The sequence below is a fragment of the Neopsephotus bourkii genome, unplaced genomic scaffold (genome assembly GCF_033783945.1).
Source record: "Neopsephotus bourkii isolate Nb327-2 ecotype Australia unplaced genomic scaffold, CSIRO-AGI_Nbou_v1 NB_1037, whole genome shotgun sequence".
Classification (NCBI taxonomy): domain Eukaryota; kingdom Metazoa; phylum Chordata; class Aves; order Psittaciformes; family Psittacidae; genus Neopsephotus; species Neopsephotus bourkii.
This window is the reverse complement of record NW_026901526.1, coordinates 712,349-724,671: the sequence shown is the minus strand read 5'-3', so window position 1 is coordinate 724,671 and position 12,323 is coordinate 712,349. Positions and strand designations below refer to the sequence as shown.

Below are 12,323 nucleotides of genomic sequence, written 5' to 3'. Positions count from 1 at the left end.
TTGTTCTCATGCTGTCACCTAGAATTGCTAGGAGAGAAAATCTAATTCTAGAGTTATTTTCCATTGGTGATTCTCTATGAGGAAGAACAAATCAGATAAAATAAGAGCTTGTCATTATCTAAGCTGAACCTCCAGTACTCTGTGTATCAAAGGCTGCTCTTAAAAAACCCAAAACCATGCTGTAAAGTGTGGAAAGAGCTCACTTCACATGCAATGCTGATCTGCCATTCTGAACAGTTGATTTCAAGGGATTTTTCCCCCCTCTCTTTGAAAATTGGTGTTACATAGCAAGTTTTGAGAAGCTGCCCTACATGAAGCATCCACAAATGCTCCAGTACAACAAACCACTTGGTTTATTCTGCCCTTCGTTTTTTTTTTCCTGAGAAAACTGTGATTTCTTTTCTTAGGTTCTGCAGCTGAAAACCAACTGTGCTTTGTTTATTTTTTACACACAATGACACACAGAGACAAACATGCTTACCGCTTTGCAGTGTTTGCTTTCCTCCAGAGAGCACACCACTGGGCAGCATTCCTGTTGGAGTCAACCCTTTCAGCGTCAGCACACTTTCACTCTCTTCTCTGCAGAAGGGAGAAAAAAACAAACCCAGGAGTAAATAATTGTCTCTATGTTTTTTTTGTTTTGGTTTTTTTTTTTTTTTAAACACCAGACATGCTTCACCTGCCTTGCAATGATGTCGTTATTTACAATCTCCTTATCAGGACAGACTGAATCCGGTGATACCACTAGCCCTAGTGCAGTTCCCCTCACTGCTATGTAAGTGGTTTCCCTTTGCACTACACCATACAGAGAGTCCCACTACAGTTAATATTATAACCTGCATCTATGAAACAACCTATGACATACATTTGAGTACATATATATATACACACAAATAAAGCCACAAACTTGGTAAGAGGAGGACCAAAGAAGCAGTTATTGCCAACAATATATTTAAGCATCTTACGCTATGTGGTCCAAAATCAACTTGGGTTGTTGTTTTGCTTTTGCCTACACCAGCACTCAGGTGCATTATTTATTAATGATCATCAGCCACTTAAAAAAAGAAAAAGCAGCTAAAAGCTCATTAAAATTAATAAGCACTTACTAGCACTGATCTTCAGAGTTTTGTATGCTAAAAATAATACTGAATTCAGGAAAAATGTTTTAGAAAACCTAAATATGTTTTGCCAGTCTTCATATACATACAGTTTTTAATACAACAGCTCTATCAGACAAGCCATTAAATACAGATTTATGTGAGTACTGTAATGCTGTCTGTGATGACATACTTTCTCAGTAGCAAGACTGACCTCAATTCTTCAAGAGAAACCTATTTTGAAGTGCTTTACTTTGAAATACATAAGGACATTAAGCTGGAGGAAGCAAACACAAAGAAAGAATTTAGTTCCACATTCACTTGGGGATAATGTGGCTTTGTCTATCAAAACTGTCTCAGCAATTCTACTACTTATAATTTTCTTCAGACCTATATGCCCTGAATTATTCACATATTTCAAACAACTCTTGTTTGCCTACTACATATACTCAAGTTCTATTTTTACTTTGAAAATGATTCTCATTGTATGCACTCTTCTTTGTGCAATAGTCAAAATCAAACTGTGACAGTTTTGCTTGCAAGTTTTCCAAGCAATTAGAATTAATGCAACAGCCAAATTTCCAGAATTAACACAGTATTTGCACCATCAAGAATTACACACCAAAGTTTCTGCCTTCTCTTGATTATTTGCCACTGTAAGCAAATGCTTAATCTGCATTTTCAATTCAATCCATTTCTTTGTTGTTTTTTTTCCTTAGATTAAACTGCAGTGGCACTTTTAGCTTCACCTTCATAGGGCAAATTTATTCACTGTATTCCTATTACCTTTAAACTGCATATTCCCAAGAAACCTCTGTATCACAAATTTTGACACTTTTTTAGCTTTCAGTGTTTCTGATTTTCTATCTTATGTCCTTTACTTCCATTTTAAAAAGAGGAAAATAAACTGATTAAATATTTTATTTACCTCCTGCCTGTCTAAATATATCCAAAGAAAATTCAGACTTGTGAAACTAAGTTGGAGAGAGGCAATGACAGGGTATTGTGAGGTCTTCCACTGAGCTTAACCCAATCTTTCTATGATGGCTATTCTCAGCAAAGCCCATTTAGAACATCTGAAACTTAATATGACAATTTTTATATCTAATTTTGAGACTAAAGTGGCTGAAAATATCTCAGTTTTACATTCAGGTTATATCCTCGAGGAAAGTGACTACTCCACATTAGAAAAGGGATGTTCGACTGAGCTCTTTGAAGGTGTTCAGATCAGGTGCTGATCATTCAGAAACATTTTTCAAGAATTAGTGAAATAAATGTCAGAAACCAACCATGACTCAAATAGCAACTTCAAAGGTTTCTGAAATAGGCTGGATCAGATGGCAGTGCCACTGCAGTCTGTGGGGTTACACACAATTATCAGACTCTTGCGTGTTACATGTGGGTTGTGCTGGCAAGACAGAAAAGATAACCCAGGCTTTTCTACAGGAACCGTATCTGCAAGATTAACCTCATGTCATTTTTGCTGTCTAGAGCTTGGCACCTAGCTGAGGAGCATCAAATTTTCCTATGAAAAGAGAAGAAGAGGTGGCTGGCCCTTTATTCTGCTCTCGTGAGACCTCACTTGGAGTATTGTGTGCAGTTCTGGTGTCCTCAACATAAAAAGGACATGGAACTGTTGGAACAAGTCCAGAGGAGGGCCACGAGGACGATCAGGGGACTGGAGCACCTCCCATATGAAGACAGGCTGAGAAAGTTGGGGCTGTTCAGCCTGGAGAAGAGAAGGCTGTGTGGAGACGTCATAGCAGCCTTCCAGTATCTGAAGGGGGCCTATAGGGATACTGGGAAGGGACTCTTCATTAGGGACTGTAGCGATAGGACAAGGGGTAATGGGTTAAAACTTAAACAGGGGAAGTTTAGATTGGATATAAGGAGGAAATTCTTTCCTGTGAGGGTGGTGAGGCACTGGAATGGGTTGCCCAGGGAGGTTGTGAATGTTCCATCCCTGGCTGTGTTCAAGGCCAGGTTGGACGAGGCCTTGGGTGACATGGTTTAGAGCAAGGTGTCCGTGCCCATGGCAGGGGGGTTGGAACTTGATGATCTTGGGGTCCTTTCCAACCCTAACTATTCTATGATTCTATGAAATGTCACTCTTCTTCCTGGAAGACTGGTCAGCAAAACTGCACACTGGAGATACTTGTTTATTTGCTGACCAATCTTCTGACCACAGCAAGGATGCGGTGTATTTGCTGGTTAAAGCTAAGGGAAAACAAATATACACTTCATCTTCAGTCCTCGCTGCAAAGTTTTAAGGTCCACCAGTAACCAAGAACTGTGTAAGTCTCATCAGTTTCAGTGAGTGAGCCACTGGCTTCTCCTCAACTGGATACAGCCCATTTTGGTCTTCTGGAGATTTTGAGATGCATGTGATAAGGGTAAAAAATTGTCTCATGAATATCCCTCTCTGAGATGAATTTCACAGCTTTTCGGGAAAGGTCAAGACTGATTTCCATCAGTGCCTTAAAATGTTAATTTTTGTGAAATAATTTAAGAGGGCTCGAAGTTTCAAATGGTTCTAAAACCCTAAGCTATGAGGTTTATGCAGATCACTTTCAACAGGGCACATGCAAAAATTACCATGTACCCTTCTTCCACCCTGAAACCATTGAAAGGCTTCTGCCCCATAGCTCCCTTTGAAAAATTCACCCTTTGATGCACAGGTGATGTCAATCATCTGGCAAATTCAAATATACCAGCTGTGCACCTAATTTAATGCCCTTCTGTATATTAAAGTCCATGTTACTGCTGAATTAATCCTATATTTCAAAAGGTGCTCCACAACAAAATACAGCAACTCCAGAAGCTGCAGTTCAAGGTTATGGGAGAATGTCAGGTTTCCAAAAACTTTAGTTTGCTCAACTATCATCAGAGAGAAATAACGGTGCTGTTTTACAAAGGTGGTAGCAATGTCAGCTCCAGGCTCTTTGCCAGGCTTGGTACAGAGGAGCAGGTGGAAACATTTGATTGCTCCCCCGTCTTGCTTAGAGAAAAGGCAAGATGCCAATTTTCCTTTTTTTTTTTTCTCTCTCTTTTTTTTTTTTCTTTTTTTATGGGTACCACTTTAACAGAGCTTGTGCATCACTAGTAATTCACATATAACACTTTGGGAAGCCCAGGAACAAAGTCCTCCATCTCACTATGCTATCTAAAGCTATGCTGCTGCAATCTGCAGCATGTGGGCGAAATGCTGTGGCCATGCAAAGCCCCATCGACAACCTGCCCACTGCCTGCATGCTAAGGAAGAGTCTTAAATCAAGCAAGTTTGAGAGTTTCAGCTGAAATTAAGAGTGTATTCTTCAAGTAACTATTTTTGTTTCCTTTTTTTTAATATCAATCATATAAGCATATTAATACATATTTTAAAAAATCCCCTGATTTTTCACTAACCATAATAGCCATAAACTGACTACAGCAAAGAACATACAATTTCCTGTGGAAAAAAAAAAACAAAACTCTCTGCTCAAAGGGAGGGAGAACTCTATTTTCTATATTTAGACTTCAGCAAAGCACAGTACAGCATGTTTTCTCTTTTGCTCAGAGACATCAAATGGAGAGTTCTAAACACTGGGTAGCAATTAGTTACTCATGCTCATGTGTTTGGGGGAGTGCAGCCTAAGGTAATGGTTGCTGTTGTCTGCACAAGGACTTCCTGGTTTTTTAGTTAAATGACCCTAATGCTTTTATCTGATCATCTTTACTCATGGTTGTAGCAGCAACTGTGGGTGACAAAGTGGGACAGTTGGCTTCCTTTTTAATAAGACATGATATGAAACATACCCTTTTTCTACATTTAACTCTTGCCTCACAAGAGGCTAAGAGTTAATTAGTAGACCTGGTGAGCAAAAAGTCTTTAAAAAAGAAAGAGTAATTGCAATTTTCTTTGCTGATTTCTTTTGCTGGTCTGTTTTACATTCAGCAAAAGCCCTGAGGAAGAGGATTATTCAGAGCCATAACAGCAGTACCGTATAAACAAAACAATCTTTAAAAGGTTCCAGTAAAACGAGGTTGGCTCGTATTCTAAAATATCAAATTTGCTGTTTGATTAACAGTAGAGTGCTTTATGTAATCAGTGAAAGATGTTCTTTAACATTAAAAAGCTGAAACAGCACAAAACCTTACCTTAACACTGAGAAAACTCTAGCCATTTTTCCTATTGCTCGTATCTTGTTCCTTATAACCTCCTTTCGAGCAGCAGCTGTTGCTCCTATGGAAAACACATTAAAAGCAGTTATAGGGATTTGTAAACAATATATCAGTGATTTGAACTCTAAATACAAGAAACATCACATTAAGCCACATTTATATGCAAACCCAAAACCACTTTTTTTTTTTTGTTTATTGCTCGAGACTGACCGTTTTTGACCAATCTAGCTATTAGTACCTTTAGAAACATGATCCTTTTCCTGCTACACATTAAAGCTGCCTGTTTTTTCAATGTAATCTAATTTTCCATTTCAAAAACATTTTCCAAGATCATACTCTTTTGAAGCCAAATTTCTTCAAAAAACTGAAAATGCCAAAAAGATACTCAACATGAACAGTGCCAAAACCATAAAAAAGGAGTTAAAAGTTAACAATGGAGTTAAAATCTAGTTCATAACCTTACAATTTTAAGTGAAAACAATCACATTTCATTTAATTTTCTTGAAAACCTTTACTGGGTTAAGATTAAGGGAAAGAGGGTCCAGTTAGGGTTTTCCCAACCCTAGTTAAGAAGTATTTAAGTGGTTACAAAACCTAAAGGCAGAGTCATGAAGACCAGCATGAAATGGTAGGGATTGTGTTGGCTGGCTGTGCTTAAGAGTTCCATACAGCAAATTCCTGCTTGTCACTGCTATAGCCTACTCAAAATTACAATTACTTTTAAATTTGTGAACCCACACTGTAATCTGCCTTAAATAAGCAAATAAATAAAAAGGCATGCTGGAATAGAGACTACAGTTCAGCTAAATTTGCATGTACACTTGTTAGTTGGATATCATCAAACCCAAAAATATTATTTGTGCATCCAAGAGAACCACCCGAATGGGAAAACCAAAGTTATCAGAGTGAGGAATTTCTTTTAAAGAGGACCTCCCATGTCCCCAAGAAAATGCCATGCTATACTAAGTAAACCATTTAATTACCACAATCATAACCACATATACTATGAAGTTTCCTCCCAAAGGTTTTTGAATAGCAAGCAGGTAACCTTGGCTGTATGGGAGGTTCAGGAGTGCCACCTGAAAACCACTACACATCACAGTACCACTTCCTTCTTCAGTGCTCCAGAATCCAAGGACAAAAATAAAAATGTCTATTTTCAGTTCATAGCAAACTGATCCATAGTCCATCATGGAAGCTAAATTAGCAGAAAGGGACAAAAAATGAGGGAGGTGGTTATGGCAGCAGAGGGGACAGCCCCAGGGAGCCAAGGCAGTGGCAGCGAGAGCTGCTTGCAGGTACTGGGCAGGAGAACAAGACACTGGTAAACATGGGTGATGGATGCAAGAGGTAAAAAGCTGAAGAAGACACAGCCATGGGGCCTTGCTGTGCAGAACTTTGCTGTATTATGAGCACAAAGCAACTTCAGCCTGAAGGGCTCATAATGAAATACAGGCTCCACTGAACTCAACAGCAAACGTCCCATCTGCTTCAACAGCACCAGTGATTCACTCTCCTGTGCAGTCCCAGCTGCTCTGGGCAATGCTGGTGAGGTCCAATGCTGCCATGCAGAAGACTTGTTGGGTTGCTTCTGGGAGCTGACTATGCAATAATTCTCACAGGTTTAGTTTACTTCACCCATCTCTGCTGATGGCAGTCCATGGCTCTCCTATCCACACTGTCGTCCTTCCTATGGCAGACTTCCCAATTGCAATTAAGCTTGAGACTACCGCTGGAAATGCAAGCATTGCTTCATGATAAATACTAGATGACTAGGTGGCCTGGCTGATAACTTGGCACTTTAGAAGAGATGAAAAGAAGGTACTATTTTCTATCTTTTTTTTCTGTGCTTAAATTTAAAAAAAAATAATAGCCATCCTTTGCAAAAAAACTTTCAAAATTTAAAATAAACTCAACTGACAAATATTAGAACTGTTCAAAAGAAAGCTAAGAAACTTATTTGTAGGAACAAATATCGTGGATAACAACATAAAAGTTCAGGATGAATCTCACTGTAACTTTTCACATTATGGTCAAGATCAAGTTTAACCCAAAACAGTGCAAGGTATTAATGCATTATTTCCAGGCATTTTTAACTGTCCCCCTAGACTGTCTTGAAATTATGAGCTTGTATCTTGAAATTCAAACTGAAAGAAACTATGCTTAGAATGATGGCTTTCAAATCTCCCACACATAAAGATAAAAATATAAGGAAAAGATATAAAAACTATAAAGATAAAAAAAAAAAAAAGAAGACATTAAATCTTAGGCATAAATGTCTAATTCTAGACAATAAAGAGTGGGAGAAACAGCTGTAATTCAGCTGCAACTGAATTAAATATATTCATAACAGCTTAATGAAAAATTTAAATTAAACAGCAATGAATCAGCTCTGTTCTTCAAGAAACAGAGGGGGTACATTCCTGCCTCGGTTACTACAATCTCACTGAACTCCACTCTCAACATACACACAACATGCTTTTCGGCCTTTTTTTACCCTGAAAACACTTAAACATGTCTTTTACCCCCAGGTGTCACTATCTCTAGTTGCTTATTACAAAACCCACACTGTTCTAGATCTTATAAGTATATTCAACCTTTTTCAATCACTGCTTAACTTCCAGAAGATTTGAGAACTGAAAACAGCAAATACACTCTATCACTGAAGTGAAACACAATGCCTTACACTTAAATGTAAAATAAGAATGGAAAAAAAAAATACTTAATCATACACTACAACAGGCCTAAAGGGAGTATTTTGTTTCTCATCAATACACAAAAAAGGTTACTAAAAAATAAACTTAAAAAATCTTGGTCTCCATTGAATTTCCTAATTTGTAACAGGGCTGTGAAAATGACTTAAAATGTTCTATGTTTACTAGATTAGTAAATTAATGATTTTATTTCTGCTATTTTTTTAAAACATTATTTTCTAAATTTTGCACCTGATATTTACAAGGTTTTATTGCCCTGTGAGTATTGACTGAATACCACTAATCCATACAGTATGTGGCTTCCCTAACTATTTATACATAAATCTTAGACTCACATTTCAAGTCTGAATACTCTGAAATTCACTACTACTACAAATCCTTATGAATTACTTCAGCTGCTCTTAAGCATACACTTAGGTGAAAGTAAATGGGTCATAACCTGAGAACTGGCTATGGGCAAATGGGTTAATTTTAGCTTTTGCAAACATTGCCAGATAGCCTCTTACTCTTCTTTCATAGAATAATAAGATTGTTTAGTCTGAAAAGATCTTTAAAAGATCTTTCAATATCTAAACAAACCCTGTTCGAATGGAGGAACTTAAAACCTAGTATCAATAGAATGAACACAGCCAAGTTTAAGACTGGAGTAGAAACATAATTTGGGAGGTAGAATAAAAGCTTTGAATCTTCAATAATATAACAAGTTCTATTAGATTTCAGATTTGTACCATCCAAACATAGATCTTGCAAGCTGAGTCTGTAGGACTTGTGTGAAATATAATTTAGACCTTCAGATTAAGAAGCAGAACAATGGGGGAAAAAAAGGTACTATAAAGTCAGAAAATATTCTAAGATGTAGGATTGAACAGACAGAAAATAATACTGAGGAATAAAGCCAAATAAAAATCTCTCACTGGTATCCTAATACATTATGTATTATCTAATTAAGCATAAGGAAAATTAATGAAACTTAAGCCTTCCAATTTATTGAATACCTTTCTTCTGTGCACAAATGGGATCTTCTTATGAATTCCAAGGGGGGGAGGGGAGGGGGAAGAAAAAGATCAGTGATGTTTGTAGAATGAAAATAAAAGATAATACAGAACATTTGACAACATCAACGGAAACGTAATGTTTAAGTAAAGTCTGAAAAACAGAAAAGAAACAAATTAGGCAGGGAATACCCAAAAGGAAAGAAACAGATTAAGAATGATGGGGGTGGGGGAGAAAGAAAACTTTTCAGCTTAAAGTCTTGTTAGTAGGTTTTGCAGGAAACCAGCATGCAGGCAGAAGATAACCAGCAAAGCTTAGCCTTAGTGTTACCACCCCTTGAACACACACTTCCTCCTACATTACTGCAGCTGCTTTGATAAGGCTTGATCATTCCTCAAAAACAGGCCCCCAGTTCACGTGGGGTGTGCCTGCCTGATGACACCTCTTTTCTTAGAGGAAACAAGCCAATTGTTCCAGCTTATTCACATCTGATATCTGAAGGAATAGCTTAGTATGATAAACATGCCTGCTATTTCTTCCAAACTCTGTGCTATTTACCGCATACATATTTAAATGGTCCAGCAGCATACAATTAACAAATCCAAAGAGCACCATGGCACTGCATTTTAAAATGAAACGTGTTTGAAAGCAACACAAGTGTAGCACTCGGTGTCCAGGTGCAACTACACCAGGACATGTGTTTTGAGAGTCATGGTTATTTAGTGCATGCTGCTAGGCTAGTGCAGAGGCCAAGCATACCAATGTACCATAGTACGGCTCATATGAATAATGCTTTGGCACAGAAACAAACATACCTGCCCAAATAAATGAATGTATAAATAAAGATATTAAAATGCCCCTCTGCAACCAACTCACAGAGATGAAGTATACTTTGCAGGCCAACTTTTCTGGTTTAAAGGAAGAACAAACATAAACCAGTAGGAAAAACGTTCAACTACTCTCCTAGTAATAATTAACTCATAGAAAAGCTAAAACCCTCTCACCAGGTAGTATCACGAACACTCTTATCAAGGCATTGGTAAGTAACCGAGACCTAAGGAGGACAAGGCATTTGCTTTTGCTCAATCAGTCTCTGTGTTAGTGCTCAGCTTGCCCTGGCACCTTATTGCACTGAAGATCTGTGGCAAATTTTGCCTGACACTGTTAACAGCAGAACTGGGTTTTGATCAGCAAAAGAAGTTTGACTTGGTAATCCTCTTTAGGCTCGGACTACAGCACTGTACTGGGGAAGCTGTATTCCAGCTGCAGAATAATTGCTGCATTGTGACAGCATCTTTTCCATGAGAAAGCTGTGAGCTACACCTTTGAAGGCAATACAAAAATTAATGCAGGTAATTTAGGAATGTCTTTACGCCAAATCATGATAGTGATGCATACAAAGCATTTGTGTCAAGTTGTTTATCACATTACTGCACCCTTTTAATTAGGTTTGTTTTTTCAGTCACGTGCATGAGGCTAGAAATGTTGCTAATTAAAGTAAAACAGGACTTTAGCTATATGCTGGTTAGGTAGAGGCATTTGCTGCTCCTGTTGCTAAGTGATACACTTGATGCACAAATCTTTACAGCACATGAGCTAATGTTCACACAAGACATTTTTTTCTAGATCAGATTACATTGCAATCACCATAGCAAACAGGAAAGAGAAAGTACAAGAAGAGGAAACTATCAGAGATAAAAAAAACTTGACCTATCATATTCTCTCGCTTTTAAAATCAGTGAATCCAAAAGGCCAGCAGGGATGTAAGGGACAAAGGGCACTACGATTGCTATTTAGGCTTTCTCGCACTAAGCATACACAGTAACTGCCTCCCACAAATCCATCAGAACCCCATGATGTGTTTCCTTAAGCAAAATAACAGATAAAAAATAAAAAAAAAATTAAAAAAAAATAAAAGGGGGAACACATGCTGTTGAGCATCCTGCTCATGGCTGGATGCAACATGCATGACTCAGAACCAAAAATAACAATGATAATTTAAAAAAAGGGCTCAGAAGAACACCATGCAGTGAGGTCAGACAATACTGATGGGGCTTTGTTTTGGAGGGGGAAGTGAGAGGGGAAGACAGAGGGCAAGAAAGTGTAACAGAAGATAGCAAATGAATGATCAGTGCAAACCATAGTGATGGATCATTCTCATTACATGTGGGAACCCAGGTCAGGGCATGTTCAAACTGCAAGGAGAGAAAGGAAATGAGCAGCGAGCCCTGGAAACTACTGATGATATAAAAAACAAGCGATGATTTTAAAGGATCATTCCATCAAATAAAACGCACCCACTGCTGCAGATATCAGGCATTTCCTTCTATGGGAATTACTGCAAAAGAAAAATGTCAGGGGGCAAATAGGACTGTACTGCTGCAGTCCTCCAAGGAAGCTGAACAGAAATTACTGAACAACAGTGGAAATGCTGAACCACTGCAAGACTGTCAATATATAGCTCTTACAGAAGTAGCTCTAAGCTGATAATCATTTCAGTCTGTTTCATCAGGAACACGAATGAAATACATCTTGCAGTTTCACCCTCAAAAGGCAAGGCCCCAAAGGGAAAAAAATAATAAGGAAAGACACGGAATTCAAATCTCTCTAAGTGAAAGAGGATTTTTCCTTTGTTGTACAGATAGTAAACCATAACCCATCAGGAAAACATTAAAGATATCAGCTTCTTATTTAAATTTGGATCAACCCTCACAGTTACTTTTATGCCCGAATCTAGCCTCTTCCATGTGCACAATACCCAAGCCCACCGTGTCCAGTGGGCTGGAGGTACAAGCATGTGCCCATAGCAAGCTGCAGCACCAGCACCACAGATCCCATTTTACAGCTCTAAGGGGATTCGCTGGGAAAGCAGACATGAACATATGCCAGCTCTGACTTTAGCTACACATGCTACAGAAGAAAACATTTCTAATATCTTCCCTAACGTAATGTTTTACACAGAGAAATCATTCATACAGAAAAAAACCTGAAAGCAGATTTACGACAACAATATTAGCATTATAGCACCGGGAACAGTTTAATTATTCCTCATCTGGAAAATTTAACGCTGTTAGAGATCATTATGCGGCACACACACATGCAAGCCCAGAGGATTTCAGCCTGTCTGCCTGCAATGCTGCAAACTCCACGTCTGGAGGAGTGCCGTGGTAAAACTCCAGGGGAGGCGGGATGCGGAGTCATCCTCCTTGCATTAAAACCACCATAGATGCAGAGGCCTCCTGCAGCTGAAGAGGGCTGCTGTCCCCAAAGACCCCTAACGCCTCATCGTTTCTGACTGCATTTGAAAACGTGCTCCTGAGTTGCAGCTTAGGCATGGGAACGCTGACACACTATCGAG

The 12,323-nt window shown here is 38.5% G+C and overlaps 1 protein-coding gene across 2 annotated transcripts in view; it reads right to left on the bottom strand.

Moving 5' to 3' along the window:
* Nucleotides 1–12,323, bottom strand: part of PPP3CA (protein phosphatase 3 catalytic subunit alpha) — a 184,200-nt gene that overhangs the window by 7,314 nt on the left and 164,563 nt on the right. For both annotated transcript variants that reach the window (XM_061360910.1, XM_061360911.1), the window contains exons 11-12: nucleotides 5,235–5,319; nucleotides 482–579 (exon numbers count right to left, since the gene is read on the bottom strand). In XM_061360910.1, the coding sequence (XP_061216894.1) occupies nucleotides 482–579; nucleotides 5,235–5,319 (183 nt within the window). The remainder of the gene's footprint in view (nucleotides 1–481; nucleotides 580–5,234; nucleotides 5,320–12,323) is intronic.